This window comes from Notothenia rossii (assembly GCF_949606895.1).
Source record: "Notothenia rossii genome assembly, chromosome: 5".
NCBI lineage: Eukaryota > Metazoa > Chordata > Actinopteri > Perciformes > Nototheniidae > Notothenia > Notothenia rossii.
This window is the reverse complement of record NC_136903.1, coordinates 73,151,208-73,168,510: the sequence shown is the minus strand read 5'-3', so window position 1 is coordinate 73,168,510 and position 17,303 is coordinate 73,151,208. Positions and strand designations below refer to the sequence as shown.

Here is a 17,303-nt window from a genome sequence, read left to right as displayed (position 1 = left end):
ATAATTACACACAGAAATGTAGATTCATATATGCCTCGGAAATTAAGTTTGTTTTGGTGTGAGCTACAACAGTCCAACTACATGTGGTGGCTGTCCATTTCCAGCCGCCTCCTTGGGGATGTTTTCCCTTTGCCTGTTGTGTGGGCGTGGTGGCTGTCACTCTGGCTCCCGGCTCACCTGCTGCAATCAGCTGTTCACCCTCACACCTGATTCTCATCAGCCATCTACAACGGCATATCAGCAGAGGCTCCACAACCTGTCGGCGCCAGATCGTTGTTAAACCACAGTGGTAAACCTCCAGGCTACTCAGCATTATCAGCTACCTTATTTCTGGATGTTCTGACGCTAACGTGTTTTCTTCCTGTGCTCCAGGATCATTCTCTGACCGCCGTTTTGTCGTCACCAGCCTCCACTTCCTCGCCACTCCTGCCGGATTATCCTTCCCGCACCTTTTGTTCACTAATAAACCCTTTTTGAACACTCTGCCGTGTCCTGCGTTTGGGTCCTCTCAGATATCGTAACACTACAATTACGTGTATGCTACAATTACCACTACTTCTATTAGAGAAGGTCAAGTTATCACATTTTTTTGTATGCCCCTAAATAATAGTTAACCGTGTCAAAGACCTTTATGGTGCCTGTGTTATGCGAGCAATAATGGATAAAGACTGTCAAATCGAGACCCTCAATTATAGGAAAAACCAACCCTAAAATATAAAGTGCCTTTTAGAGAGCCAATCTTCCAGGATGGCAACCAAGCCTTTAGCTGACCCTTTTAAAAACATTGTTGGCATTTCCTCCGACTATCACACACAATAATCCAATCACCTCTGTTTTAGTCAGACGATTGAATCAAACAGCCCATTTTTAAGAGCAAGGCTTACAGCTGTAAGGGTGTAATTATGTGCTCCCTGCGTCCAGACTAAATCTTGCTTTCATAATACTGCTGGAATGAGAAATGTCTGCAGATCGTCTGCAGCTGGCACAAAGCACACAGACGAGAGCAGACTGCTGATTTCCAGTCAACAATGACCGAACAATCCAGTTGTAAATTGAGAGTGAGAGTGACAATGATTTGCAAGTGGAACAAACCCTGAATTATAGACGGATGTTTTTAATATTGCTGCCCTCCTCGGGGTCCTGCAGAGACATTAGGCAGAGAGGGAAAGAAAAGTCTGGTAGGAGCAATCCCAATGTGCCAGACAAAGTCATGATTAAAAAGCCACTCTCACTCTAGTTTCCCAGGCATGGAGCTCAAGTGGAGGGCTTCTCTCTATGAGAGAAAGGTTAAACACATGTCAGACGGGTGCTTGATGCTCCCCACACTATGTATCCATCCAGGCTTGCTGTAAACTGTCCGACAGTCAGGCACGCTGGCTCGGCCAATCACTGCCATACATGGAGATCCTGACCCCAGATAAAAACACTCTTCTCCCGACGCTTTTCCTGACCCGAGGTGCTCTCCTTAATGGGTTTAGCTCCATTATCATCCATTTGAAATGATGTTTACCAGTCTCAATTTCAGATCTTTATTTTGAGTAAACAGATGATTCCGTGTCCAATGGGCAGTCACAGTGTTTTCCTTTACGAAACAAATCAATCAGGTTGCTGTTATCCTTCCTCCTAATCTGCCTCTTCTGCTGCAAGCTCAGCTGGTGACCTACCCTCATCTGTATTGTTCAATGTTCCAAAAAGAAGCTTTAGGATGTTCTGCCGTTTACAGATAACACTTTCCCCCATTCTGCTGCCGTGCCGCCATTCTTTGATATCACAAAAGAGAGTAAGTGAAAAGACAATTAAGCTGGGATCAATAAAGAGTAAACTTTACATTTTGGATCCTTTTGGGACATTTATTTTCTACAGAAAATGATGAGAGAAGCTGTAGCTGACATCTCACTCCAAACTTATGCACAGTACATTTCTCTATGACCTTTAAACCACATCCTTTTTGACGTTATTCCCAAATAAGATCTCTCAGAGTGAGAGATCACACTAAGATTAAAAAGCAAATCCGTAGAGACTTAGCAATGCTGTTGCTGCTATTATCTACAGAGGCACACTTTCAATGGGATAGCCCCTGGGATTTCCGTCTTACACTGATTTTGATCTGGGCAGAGGGTTGATGAAAAGGCTCTAATGAGCTGTGATCTCTTCTCTTTCCCTCAAAGCTCTGTCCTGCAAAAAACCCACTGTGAGGACCACAAGAGAACGTGCATTACATAAAGGCACAAAGGCATAAAGATGACTTGGACATGCTGTCGTCATCACCAGTTTCTCTTAGATTGGAAGACAGAAATTATCAGACATTATCTGTCAATGTTATTCACAGGTCAAATTAACTCAACATGTAACACAAAGTATGTTCCATTATACTTAGTGTATTTTTATGGCAGGAAGCAAGCGTACGGCAAAGCGCTATGCATGGAGCTGTTGTTATGGTGGACTGTTTTTTTAATCCTTTCCCAAAAAGTATCAGGAAGGAATTCAACTGTTTATCTTTGTCTGGCTAACTAGTTCAGTATAAACATTTTTTTATTTCAAAATATTAAGAAACGGAGCACCACTTAAAGGACAACTACATTTTTTTGTGGTTTCATAATATAAAAAATTCCACTTGCCGCACATCCACTCTGTACGTACTTGCCCACTGTGTCAAGAGATTTACACAATTATTTAGCTTAGCCTCAGTCTTTTAACAGAACGTAATGTTGCGAGCAATCAATTTAATATTAAACAGTCATTAAAAAACATCACTGTAGATGCTGTTTCAACCCGTTAATCCAGATGGCTGAACTTGGCATAGCTGACTCCCAAAGTTGTCATTTCAGAATCAGCGGTCGGCAGCTAGAAATAAGGAGCCTTCATCAACTTCAAGTAGTAAAGCTGCTACGTAATTATTATAAACTGAATGTGTGTTGTGCTGAAAAGAAAAGAAAGCCTGAGAAGTGTGACAGCTGTAGCCAGGGTTTAGAAAACAATGAATTAAACAACACCAGTGAACGCATCACTGCGCACTGTCTCACTCCCCAGCCTCGGCGGCCCCTCGTCACACTGATAGTCTTCCCAAAGTGTCCCAGAAGAGTGTGTGTTTCTGTCCTCAGAGAGCTGCACATGGAAACCCAAATGAGTTAATGTAACGACTAGGGAGTCAGGTTACCCACAGATCCCTAACCCTTTCAATTTACATCACGCTGCTCAGTTTACACAAGACCCATCGTCTCTCAGCTTCTGTTCTCCTGGGAGATGGAGCTGCCTGAGGTGCTTCGAGAGATGGATGTCGCACGCAAAAGGAGGCAGCCACATGATGAATTTAAAACTAATATGAGCTTGATCTGTCAGCTTTTGACAGCTTTTTCATGGGCCAGTTCTGTGCATTGCCATATACATAATAATAAACAATAACTGTAATTGTGGACAAGAGATAGCAAGGTAAGAAAGGATTGTGATGGAGGTATCGAGCAATCCTAACTCACTTTGAACAGAAGGGTAGAACAGGGTTGTAATATTTATTAAAAGCATGCTTACCTAGAGGGTGCTTTCATTTAGTATTTTAGGTTGATAATAAAATCTTGGGGTCAGAGGTCCCCAACAATGTCATTTCAAGAGAACCTGTTTGACATTGTGAGAGGAATCTTAGTGTTGTTGATCCAGCTATCTGTTTCTCTTCTATGATTTTACACAACTGAATCTTTATAGGTAAGTTATTGCCTATAAAACGTGTGATTTCTGTATGAAAGCAGAGTTTTCCCCCATTAAAATAAAGACAAGCAAGGAATACGGTTGTCAGAAGTGCACAGGACATTTTAAAACGTCCATATCTTTTGAACAGATTTTGCCTAAGGAGAGTTATGTCCTTTCTTTCTGACACATTAGGTTTCCAATCTCCACTTAAATCTATTAATACAGTTTTTGAGGGCTTCAAATGATGATCAACCAGTTCTCCTGTCTCTATGCCCACAGCATTTTATGACCTTCACCCTGAAACCCGCTCCCTCTCTTTTCCTGCTTGGCCCACTTAACAAACATGCCTATATATCTCCATGGCCTAAATCTCAAACCAGACAGACTTAAGGAAATGCGCCTGTGATTGGTGTCTGGTAGGCGGAGGGAGGAACAGAGAAATGAGAGCAGCGAGTAGGCTGAGGTTCTGGCATGGACATGGGACTGGCATGGACTCCTGGGACTGCTGCCTGGAGATTAGATAGTGATCTGATCTCACACAATCCACCCACTGCCAGGCTATCCTCCACCTTTAATTCGATGTGCCACATGGTTCCTACCTGAGGAGGTGAACTGCTTCTCTGTGGTGTGATCCTGGCAAACAGAGCCCACTAATGTCAGCTCCTAAGCTCTTTTATGGCTCGTCTACAGTTCTCTGCTTTCCTAAGAAACACTCCTGAATGTAATTACAACAAATGATCATTAGTTCCTCCTCAGTCAGCACACCACATAGTCTTGCATAATTACCATTACCATTAGCATACACATGCCCCAAAGATGTGGCCTTTGATTATCTCACAACACAATGTGTTCACACTGGATATTCCATATTTTACGCTGACTCTTGTTCTTCTGCCAGGGACTTTTTTCTCTGGTGTCCCGTTTGCATTCCTGGATTAAATGCACATTAAACGTCGCATATAATACAAAGTTGATTGACTTTGTATTATAACACAACATATTAAAAGACATAGAAAGTATTACATGAATGGCAGCTTTATTCTCAGTTTTAAAACAAGCTAATTCAGCTGAAATATTTCCCTGTGATGACCCAGAAAACATCCTCTTTCCCATGTTGTATCTGTTTCACTCTAACTTGCACCCATTCAGACAAGCATGATACATACACACAGCCCCATACATTATGTGATACTGTAAATACAGTTCACACAACTCAACACACAACTCAAACAGCGTATCATGCAAACAGGTGTGGTTATCTGTGGATTGATAGTTTAAGTTTGGGCTCTTTAATGATGAGCTCATTATCCATTTCACTGTTGTCCAATACCTGATGCAACCTGCAGTGACTTTTGTAGATGTTGATGCACAGCAGCACAGCTTTTGTTTTGGTTGCTAAATCTGCTCTTCTCATCTACTCTCAGGTACTTTAAAGTGGACCTATCATGCTATATTTGAAACATATATTGTAGGGCCATACCTATATAAAACATTTCTGTGAATTTTTTTTTTCAAAATACCAAACAGATCATGCATTTTAGCCATGCCTCATTTCGCCCTATTTGCTCTTTTCCAGCCCTGTTTTTGCAAGGGCTGATTCTGCTTTTGTGGCAGACTACAGCGCCACTTACAGGCCTGGCATATGTACTACAGCGTCTCCAGCGCTTTCGAGCGGTCTCTCCTTCCCCTGATAGGTGGAGAGTTGCCCATATAGGCGGAGCACCCCTTTTCTGACGTCAGAACAATTCAAATAATAATCAGCTCGGTTGCAGCCCCGTTTTTAGAGATTTGGGTATGGAGGAAAATATATTCATTCATATACATATTCATGTATGAAAGACGTACAAAAGTGCATTTTGCATGATAGGTCCCCTTTAAATGTGTTTCTGGATTTCTGAGATTTTTAAGAGGTCTACTGTATTTGTTTAACCCCCATTAGGTAAAAGTTACAGCAGCCATTATGGTAACAAGCACAAACAAACACCCATACTTTTGTGTGCACATAAAGCACTATTGGCAAACCTAATTAGAAGAAATTGTTTGAGAAATGTGGCTATTTGCTGTTTTGTAGAAGGTGAGATGAGAAGTTCAATACTAATCACAACTTGTCTGATATATATGCAGCTAGAGCCTGCATTCAGATTAACATTAAGGCTGAACACATAAAGAAACAGCTGGCATGGCACTGTCCAAAGGGAACACATTCCACCAACCAACACCTCTAAAGCTCACTAAGTTAACAAGCTAGTTGGTAAACAGACACCTTCAGGGAACCAGGCTGGCTTTCCCCCCAGTTTCAGTCTTTATGCTATGCTAGGCTAACTGGCTGCTGTTGTGGCATTTTCAGCGTACAGAGTTGTTGAAATGTTTTCATTTAACTCTCAAAGTCAAAAGTCAACTTTAATTGTCAATCTTCCAGTTTGTGTCTACAGACACAGAGATCAAAATACTGTTTTCAACAAGCAAACTAGTAAACATAGCTATTAAAATGTTTTACAGTTCCTTTAAATTAATTGCAGATATTTGCTTAACTTTTCAAGTGGATATTAAGATATGTGTCAGCACTCCCAGCTACATCAAGGAGCACCGAGTGCACTTTAACAGCACAACACTCCAAACACTTTCCTTCACCAGAGACCCTTTCTGCTATCACACCAATCAGTTGAGTGCTAGTTTATCTAACAATAAACCTTACTTTCTCACACACTTCCCAACACACTCTCTCTTTCTGTCGCCCTCTGTATGAAAGGAAACCTTTGCAGTACCCTCTGTTGATTTACAAAAGACATCCTGGTGGATCTAACAGTATGCTGCTCGGAAATCAGGCGGCTGCCAAACAGTTTGATGAAGAATATTACAACATCAATGTGTCTATTTAAGGATGCGTGTGTGTGCGTGTGTGTGTGTGTGTGTGTACGCGTGTGTGTACGTGTGTGTGTGTGTACGTGTGTTACAGCATATTGTTTATAGAGGTACTTTGGGAGAGGAGTACCATTAATGTGCAAAGGGAGAAAATCTGGTGGGGCTGTGCTGGGTGTCACACCGAGGGGGCATCATACCTCATCACAGGCTGTGCCTCATTAGGAGGAGCAACGCCCTGTGTAACATTAACAAACTCACGCTTCTGCATTGCACCTATAAATCCTTTTTGCCCAAACAATGCACAGAAGATACCCAATCCTCTCTGGAGAAGATAGCTGTTAAAAGGACCACAGTTTCCTTTGTAAAGTCAAACTGGTGCTCCTATTTTTCATACAAAAATGTATTACGTAGAAAATAGAAACACACACTATCTTCATGTTTTTGTCTCTCTATCATCATTGACTGCCTTTGTTTAAGTTATTCTATTGCATTTGATTCAAAGCGTGTAGGAGGACACATCGATCCACACGTCAAACTGAACTCCCCACGCCCTCAGTAAACAGACACACTGCCTCTGCTCCGGTGATGCCTCACGAAACAACAGTTTGGTCCACACAGGTGAGCAGTAACGTGAGAAGGTCATAACTAAACCAAGAGAACATCTTATCCTCCAGTACTGGCTCAATCCATCCCGAGTATTAGAGGTGGGGACACTGGGGAAACCTCTGAACTCCCACTCAAACCAATCCAAGCTTAAGCGCTGCATGAATCTAATTAACCCACTCTGGGACTTTCCTCAAAACCCAAGCATCTCAGGCGCCGTGTGTGGGCTAGATGAACTCAACCTCCTCACGCTGCAAAGGATCATTTCTATTTGAAAATATGCACCAGTCACACAACTGGATTTATAGCTAATTTCTCAAATGGTAGATGAACACATCTAACTCTGAATGCGAGCTGTACAATGAGAGCAGCAGATGAAGCGATTTGAACATAGCTCCCCTGTTTGCTTTTCATTCCCACTGTATTTGCTAAAGAGCAGAAGCTTTTGAAGCCACAGAAAACAATGGCTCTCTTTCTCACCCATCCGTCGCTGTTCACATGCAGAGCCTCTGTTTAGCTCTTCTCTTTATTGGTGAAGAGGCAGGAAGAAAAAAAGTGATAGGAGCATGTCAGTTCATTAAGAAACATAATGTATCTCATGTCAATGACCCCATTAGAAATGCATGTTCACTGTACTGTTGTATCTACAGTGTGTCCCCGACATCTACGCAAACGATGCCATGCGATACGCTCACATCCACTGTAACCTAATGCTTTGTTTAATTCAGCCTGTCCAGCATGGCAGACTTGATGCTCCGCAGTGAGAGACCGGAGCTGTTCTAGTGTTAATTTAATCGGTTGTTGACTGTTCGACCATGGACCTCTCAGGTGTTGGCTTCTGTATCAAGTTCAAGTAATTACTGTTGCTCAGTCTGGCAGCCGCCGTGAGCAGTAGCGCACACGTGGACGTCCTCTCCTACATTTTTAATCCAAAAAGATGCTCGTAACTTTTGTTGTTGTCGGTGTGTGAATGCTGTCTCAGCCACTCTGCTGGGACGTGTAACTTGTCTTATGTTTATTTGCACATTTTGTGTACAGTCTGTATTGTTGTAAAAACATATTTTAAGCCTCGAAACGCTTCTCCTTCTTTGAAGAAAGCACACACAACAAAGAGCTAATGGACGGATAGGAAGAAACAAGCTGATTTGAATATGTGTGCTGAACCTTATCTAGCCTTGCGTGTCATGTGACTACTCCCATCTAAAATAAGAAGCCCACAGGAGGCAGCCTTTATTCAAAAGATGCACTGTGCTCATTATTAAACCATTTCAGAAACTGTAATTACTGTATATTTTGTTGTTTTATTTTCTGTTACTGAGAATAAATCATGCTTAGTCATTCAAAAATAGCTTTTAAAATTCTATGCAAGAGAGCAGCAGCACTTTCCTCACAGTAAATTGCTTCAGTATAACTCCCATTGAAAAGATAGCTTTGGATTCCTATCTCCCAGGCTCAGCTACCTCTAAATACGACGAGGATAATATGGTTGTGTAGCAAAGACTAGGATGTATAAGACAATCAGTTGAGCTGTCTTACTGTAGCCAAACAAAAGGACTAAGCCCTACATTTCCTCACTTACATCGAACTTCTTTACTGTATGCTTGACAGATAAGTGACCCTGAATGAGGTGATCATGACCCAAGGCAGCTGGTTAAAAATGCACGAGCCATCTTTTTGTCCTGCTGTCACCAATTGATGACAAGCACGGTAAAGCAAGTGTAGCACTTGAGTTGGGTAAGAAGCCACAGGAGCAGTGTCATGGAGAGGAAGGATCTGTGAATCTCAGAGATGGATTTCATAGATTATCTCGACAGAAAATATATTTGCTGTCAGAAAATGTATTAGACTGACTACATAATTTCATTGCATTATTCAGTCATGCCTGTCATTCCTGTGGCTGGGTGGCTGCAAACTGACCTTTTCAGTCTCAGCCTGCCGAATGAGCGATGGAGACCTTGGTGTGGTGTGCAAATGGGGCGAAGCCTGCGAGCTAGTTCATACATAACGCCCCTTGCCACTCTACAACCAACCAAACAGAGCCTCCTTAATGTGTCGCTTTATTTAACCTGCCAGATCTCTCTCCATGCAATGCTTGCTGCAGCTACTTCCACGTCGCTGCTGCTTGCCTGCCCCACCACCACCCCAGCTTCCACCCCAGCTTCCACCCCAGCTTCCACCTGTAGGCTCGGGGGTTAGTTATTTAATCATCACTCATCGTGCTATGTATATCTGTGGAGTGATGATGCCCGAGCCTAGACGCCAAACTCAACTATATGCTGCTTCTAATAAACATGTTAAAGAAACACGTGAGTTTTCTGACTGAACTGTAGCCTTAGAAAAAGGTTTTGCGCTCAATGGCTTTGGGTTTTAATGTGTAACTCTCTGGAAACTTCGGTTCCTCTCTGCGGGTGACCACTCGACCCCACACCACTCTGCATTTTCCAGAGTGATGTTACCTCTCTGACAGGCCTGTGTGAATAATGAATGAAGTTCTGAAGTAGTCATGTCTCTGTCTCCTTGAGAGTGACCGCTCACCTTTTTAAATGTCAATCTTTGTGTTCCACAGTCTTTAACCCTGTTAAACCAATGGGTGCAGAATATAAGCAAAGTCAGATAAGTAAAAAAGGACATTTTGAAGGTCTGTCAACAGAGATACTATGCAGCGGGAGTGTGTGTGCATGTGTAACATAGTGTGTTGCCCCAGCTGGCTTACGTGATAAGCTAATGTAGCGTGCGAAATCACCTCTCTCCATGGAAACTTGAGGGCAACGAAGGCGCTACAGACAATTGACCACCTCCTCCTGAAACCATCTGCTACAGCCAGAAAGGAAACATCCGTGCCCTGATTAAATGGATTGATATGATGTCATGTATTATTTGTACCCACTCAACTCACAATGTACAAATGCACAGTATAATCATGATATCCCAAATACTATGAAGATTGCCACAAACTGAAATTAACTCCATGTTTTAGAAATCCCAAATCATTTCTAGTTTACCTTCACAATTACATTAATGTGTTTAGAAGAAAACTATCAACACCGCTTATTGATTTTCTACCAATTGGGACAGTAGCTGTAAACAAACCACTATTACACTACAGACTTGTGGCATTTCATTGACTACCTAAACATCCAGCAGATGAAGACTTGCCATTAATACAGCGCCTCAGCATCTTAAAGTTAAAGTCAAATATATATATATATATGAAACTGACGTCAATGCAACGAGAAAGCTCTGATTGCAACACAAGTCTTTGAAGTCTGAGACAAATCATTTCAGCTTAGCAAATAGAGTGCATGTGGATCGCTCTCTCGCCACCACACAAACAATTTAATCCTCCTCTCTGCAGTTGGGCAGATTTATTTGATCGATTAGCAGCCACTTTGGTGAACGTTTTACATCCTTAGATACATTTCTATTCATGTGTTTCCACAAGCCGATCAAACGACATCAAAGGCATGTAATAAATCAATGATGCTGATGTCTCTCTCCGGTTAGAACAGAGTCTGTGTGGTTCTGATTGCACGAGGTCAGATATTCAGCTCCAAAAAGAAGAACAAGCTAAAAATAAATCACGGCATGCTAGAACTTGAAAAGTTGTGTCATTAAGACGGTCTTTCAGTAATTAGTGTCGATTAAACCAAGTACGAATCTATTTATTCCATGAATATAGCTACTTTATATACAGTTTTGATGCATCAATGTATGAAGAGGAACTTGTCAGTCTTAGTCAACAATAAAAAGTGAAGTAAGATGAAGTGAGTAAGAAGATGGCTATCTCTGGACATTTAGATGAATAAAAACAACACATATAGAGACTTCTTTCTACCGTAAGAAAAGGATAATGACAGCTGCTGATATGGTTAGTGGGACTTGAATAAAGACAGGAGGGAAACCAGTAGCCTGGATACAAGATGATAGGACACCAAGGCAGAGACAGAGATACTTTGCTTGCCTCCGTAATGTACAGTACAGTCAACGTGACTCTGTGTATGCTCACTTAATGATATATTATGTTACTGCTATCCGTCTTGCTGCTGGGAAACTGGGAGACATTGATTTATTGTTTTTCACAACTCACCTAAGCACAACGGAAGAGTTGTTGTCAACCAGCATCAGCCCTTATAACATGTCATAATATACACTGTGTTGGATGTAGCAAAGCTATTAGCAGTACATACAGACACAGACGCTGACAGTAAGAGAAAGGTGGGGAGGGAAGGAGAGACAGAGGAAACTCTCATCCCCAGTGTTTGAAGCCACAGTTAAAAATAACAGCAGAGGAGATCAAATTGTCTTGACTGTACTGCTGCATCTCCTTTGGTCCCCTGCACTCCTCGTGACACAGCGCTGGAGGTTAGCTTGACTGACCGCTCCTTGCCCTCACGCACAGCTCTCAGCACTCTCACGCGTCTAATGACTGGGCAGTGTGCGCCCTCAATCCCAGAATAGTTCTGACTGAGTTTGCCATCGATTTCCTCCTATTCATACGAGAGAATCGCCCCTGCCATGCCGCATGGGGTTTATCGTTCAGCAGGTAACTAAGCACACACAGAGCCATTGCCAGTGTGAGCCATCTCCACAAACAACAAAGTGCTTACAGTGAAGTCAATCGGGCATATCTGATGTGCGGTAAGAAGTGCAGTTAGCAGCCTCAAGTCACGGCAGTCTCTGACTCGCTTAGAGGAAAAGTTTCCATGCAATTAGTTCAAACAGCCTCTGCCAAAAAGAACCGAGTGTCAGTTTTTATAGCTCAGTTTCCTATCTGGCCCAAAGCTTTAGCGGGGTAGAAAACGCTGCAAGGTTCAGGGAGACAGGAGTTTGAATTCCCAGAGTGTAGAAGTGTCAAAAAGTCTGTAAGTGAAATTCTGTAAAACTTAAGTGACTTTACAGTCAGAACATGCTTCGTTTGTGTCTCTTACTTATCAGCATGGTCAGTCAACTTGCAAAGGATGTATATTCAGGAGCTTTGGTGTTGACTTTAAAATATGCAGAGCTGTACTTTGTGTTTTCAATGTTTCACAACAACCTCCAACCCATCCAATGCCTGGAACAGATTATTAATGAAATGATGAGTACTTTGTGTAGGTGTGTGTATGCGCAAGTGTGTGTGTGTATATTTGTTGAGTGTTAAATTAAGCTAAATCCTGATCGCTTCCTTCTCGCTGTGGTATGAGCTGATTGATGAACCGTTTTCAGGATGTTTATAGAAAGCCCGTTTTAGAGTTTCCAGCAATGACCGTGCTAATGCTAAACATCTGGAAGTGTGATTTATACGCTGACTATGCTCTCTATGGTGAGCTGCACCTCAGGGACATTGAGCAACAGAGGCATGCTTAGACATGTTGTATTACATATACTGGTTTCACTCACAGCCCACTTACCCTTTCCTCCCACTGGGCCGCACAGTGAAAATGACGAGAGCTGCATTCAGCACACACTGTTCTGTATCAACACAAGCTTATCTTTTATGGATGAATTATTACCTGCATCCCCCCCCCTCAGTTTCCAGGAGTCCATATTATGCTGCTGAATAATTTGGTGGGCAGACCGATGGTAGAAATGCAGACTCATGTGGGTATAAAACTATTCAGTGACACCTCAACACTCCCAGGCAGAACGACAGACCATCAAGCGCCGCACACATATTGTCCTTCACCGCTGCCGTGACATGAGGAATAGCTTCTTCCAGAGAGCAAGTGCAGGTGCTTGTGTTTGCTTTTTGTGCAGGTTGAAGTTAAGGTGACGATTGGAGCTAGAGACATTCAGGATCACACCTTCTCTCTCCGGCATCAAGTCAAGTCTTATTAATGTGCAATTAAAATGTCTTCTCAGCTCTGAAAAATAAATGAAGCGCAATATGTGTTTGGGAACAAGCAATTTCACCGATGCAACTCTTCAATTAGGCATCAGGAACAAGACTGCATTTAAAGGCCAATGAACCTCAATTTGACTTGTTTTTCTGTGGCATGTGGGAAAACTAAACCACAAGGAAATGGCCCTATTTATCAAACAACAGACACATCCATATCCTTTCTAACGCTCCAAAGTGTCTTGGACCCTTAATTGTACACACCGTGCAGCTCTTGTGTGTTCTGCTGAGGGCGAGAGTCTGCACGCTTCTATGACCAAGAGAGGAGAACATAAATTGTTATTCTATATCTCTGTTGAACTGTGTAAAGAATTTGGAGCTGAATGATGCAGCCTCAGGGAAGGAGAGGCATGAGCTGAACTGTACAACAATGTATTTAAGGAACCTAGAGGCACTTTGAAAGGTGGACATTTGGCTTGATGTGATTTATTTAAAAAATGATATTGCATACAAGCAAAATAGAGTCAATTAGGCATTATTGATGTGCCTTGGACCATGTTGTAAGCCGTATACATTTGCAAAATAAATATTGTTACATGAGAAAAGTTATTATTATATGGTCATCATTTCCTGTAAGCTCGGTGAACAGCATCAGAGCCGAGTTAATATTCAAATTCTAAACTTATGTTTGCTCATGTAGTCTCTAACCTTTTAACGACGCCTGAGAACAGCCAAATAAAAGAAGGTATTCAAACACAGTTTATAGTTTAAGCATTTAGGAACAATCCTTAGTATTATTAAACTAGTGATTAAAAAGAAAAAAGCAGCCAACAAGATAAGAGATGATATAATATCTAATCATATAATGTCATATCATCATTTCAAGTATATTAGTGCATTTGCATGAAAGCACATTAAATACATTTAGTCTACACCCTTTAGATGTACACAAGATTGGGTCATCTGCATCAAAATGAGTCTGCATTAGGACACATTATTTCATTAATAAACACTGGAAAGGACCCAGAATACACCTTTAAATAATCCAACTGTCACTTTCATTTGGAGTTTGTTTTATTTCACTGGTTATAACGAATTTAAAAAACGTTGATCAAAATTGACACATGACTGACTTGTTATATAAAAAACAATGACCATAAATATCAAAACCCCTTTGGCGTTCCTATAGTTGGGACTTTAGTTTTTCTCTCTAAAGTTAAAATGACTTAGTTATAATCGTCAAAGGGCAGTGGCTGTCTGTGGCAGGCTGAACATTGCAAAGCCATTGTATCAAACTGAAGTAGGTTTCTCGCTGGAGGAAAAGGGAACCAAGTCAACGCAGAGAAAACCTTCATGTCAGCGATTATTACACAGAGAGAGTTCCTTGGCATGAATACCAAGAGACCTGCTATTGCTGTAGAAAATTAATAAAGAGCTTTGGAATTTCAAGGTCAAAGATTGAGCAGGTTCCTTCCAATGGATCGGCTGAGTAAATTATGCAGGAGCCCCTGTTCAAGGAGGTGTTTGAAGTAATGATTTGCACATTTCTCTGCTTACAAATTGACATGCTAACTGGAAGCATAGCACATCATTTTTTTAACTTTCCTTTTTCCTTCTCTCTGGTAAATATAGAGTGACTGCAAAGGTCAACATCTCTTAATGTGAATATTCCCCAAATAGTTGTTGAAATGGCCAAATGCAATTATTTGACATTTCTTATTGAATTTGGACCTAATCACTTATTTTAGTCAGTCCACTTTAAAATGCTGTTAGCATGACATTATCCATTGATCCAGCGAGGTGAAGCGCACTTGTCCCTGGAGTGAGTCTATTAATGAGCCGGATGATTGAAGGCTGGACTGGAAATAAGGCAGGGGTGGCTAATGAAGACAATAGGGGGTGACTGCTAAAGGGAGGAGAGAGTAGGGTTGTCATGTGATGGTCTAAAAATATATATTCTGTGTGGTATAGTTGCCTGCACTCGGTATGTGGATTACACACTAACAATAAGTGTCATTCTTCACATCCTCTGGTGTTGCCAATGACAAAACAAACAAGCATTCGATAATAACCCCAAGAGACGGTCCCTGCTCATGAACAATTATCTGACTAAAACCAATGAAGGGGGACAAAAAAAGACTGTCATCTTATCACCAACAAAAAAGGGTTGAAATTGACTCGCCAGAAAAAACAGCAGCCTAGTCTTTTGTTCTCACACCTAATTAATATTATGGATGTTACATTGACCTTTCCCTCTGAGCACAACAACATCCTTCTTATGCTCTCCCTCCTGTACTCAAAAGTGATGGATTAAAAGCACTGGGTCAGCACATCAGATCAAGCTATTTCAAAGAGCCTCCAGATATTAAACTCATTTCTTAAAACAACTTTTATTGTTTTATATATAGCACCAAACTCAGCATAACAACCTTCCCTTCAGTTCTGAAAACCCTGGTTTAAACTGTTAAGTAACATAGGCCTGTTGGTTGAATGCCAATGTTGCCCTCTCTCAGGTTACCCACTACTTTCGCTGTATCTGCCCTGCTTGTGTGGCTGTGCTGCACATTACCTTAGCAGCGAATGATGAGCTGGGCTTCTCCATGAGGTCCCACAGCTTCTGCCTGGTTTCGGAACAGCATGTGGTCGTAAACTCCTCTCCGACCCTTTCTCTCATGCTCTCCGCTTCTCTTTTCAGCTCTTCGTTCATCTGCTCCTTTTTCTGGTGGTACCTGGCCTGGCAGCAGGACTCCAGGTAGATCTCGTCGATGCCCCAGAAGTCCAGCTCTTGGCTGAAGGACAGGGCGCACATCTCCTCCATCATGTGCAACTTCCCGGTGCGGTAGAAGTTCAGAATGGAGGTGAAGGCACCGGGGTGTCTGTCGAAAAAGTACTCGTTGTTTTCCGTGCTGTAGTCGTCACATATCTCCATCATGCCGTCGTGGGTGTTGCAGTCTCTCAGTTTGCCCAGTCTCGTGCGGGGCAGCCTGTCCAGTGTCCTCCACAGGACTTCATGGAGGAGACCCCCGACGTTGAGTCTCACCCGGCGGGCAAGGGTCTTGCTGCGGATGATGTCCATGGCATCCGGCAGCGAGGACTGCGAGTGAGACCCCTCTTTGTTCATCTTCACTCAAGTTCCTCGGTCACTTGAAAAGACTGTCGGATAGAGTCCGGCAGTTTAAGAAGACATGGTCCTGTAGATGACCGCATCAGGGTCCCTCCTCAATTCTCCTTGTGACTGTAATAAAATAAAATAAAGAAATATTTTAGGCACAGTAAAGCAGGCAGTGTCCTACAGTAGCAATGCCAGGTGGTTTATCCACTCATCAGACAACCTAATAGATATTTGAATCTGCTTTAAGAGATACAGCCGATGTTCTTGCTGACAAGGGTGGAGAGCCGGGCCAATGATAAACTGGACTTCACTCGTGAGCGCTGTCCGGTGCTGAAAGGCCGGTCCGTCACTCAGTAGCCCGCTGCCGGTCCGTCGCTGCTCGCGGTGCTGAAACGCCTCAGCTCCGGTGGGAGAGCGAACAGCACGTGAACTGTTCTCAGGAGGGATATTAAGACTAAGACAATGATCAGTTACGGGCTTTGATTTAAAACCCGTAACGCATCCAGTCTGATGTCTATCCTTGCAAGTGGTGCAGTTTACCCAGGTTGAATGTTAAAGGACAAACAATTATAACAATTTATAACGTAAATTGGTTGAGGCAAACATGCCATAATAACTATTCCGTTCATATCTGAGTTATGCAACACCACTGTATTTTGGGGAAATGTGATTTATACCTACGAGATCTGGCAGGTAAATTAGTGCATATTGTAATGATGGTCAGCTACGCCAAATAGAGAGAGAGCACAAAGTGAAACCAAGTGAGCTATAAATCGCGATAGTATATGAAATCTGACATGAACACAACAAAAGAATAAGATACATACGTGTCTCATTTTCATCCCGAATCACCACATGGACGGATATCAGCAACATTTCAAGAGTAAACCCGTAAAAACTTGTATTGTCCGCGCAGGTCTCCGGTGCTCTGCTGGGAGCTGGTGGAGGCATCATGAGCTACGTGGCGACATGTTGAAAAATATAATTGTTTTACAAAAATGTCTCCGTATCCTCCCTGATCACCCCCTACTGTGGCGAATCAACAAGTTCTGTCCAGAGAGCAGCGGGGGGCACTCTGGCCGCTCCGCTGTGACTGAGTGCTGCCGGCGGCTGTGACTGTGGTCGGCATCCTGCAGGGGGCTGATTCACTCCGGCTCCTCCAGCGGCTGCAGCCTGAGAGTTTAACCCTCACAGAGCCAGCGAGCCTCTGCTCAGAGAGCTATACTG

At 42.5% G+C, this 17,303-nt stretch overlaps 1 protein-coding gene across 1 annotated transcript in view; it reads right to left on the bottom strand.

Annotated features, from left to right (window-relative positions):
* The window catches only part of LOC307039325 (potassium voltage-gated channel subfamily B member 1-like), a 35,734-nt gene extending 18,654 nt beyond the window's left edge, over positions 1–17,080 (bottom strand). Inside the window, exons 1-2 of the mRNA XM_079681255.1 lie at positions 16,904–17,080; positions 15,534–16,199 (exon numbers count right to left, since the gene is read on the bottom strand). Coding sequence (XP_079537381.1) covers positions 15,534–16,085 — 552 coding nt within the window. The 5' untranslated portion in view covers positions 16,086–16,199; positions 16,904–17,080. The remainder of the gene's footprint in view (positions 1–15,533; positions 16,200–16,903) is intronic.
* Positions 17,081–17,303: the final 223 nt, after the last annotated feature.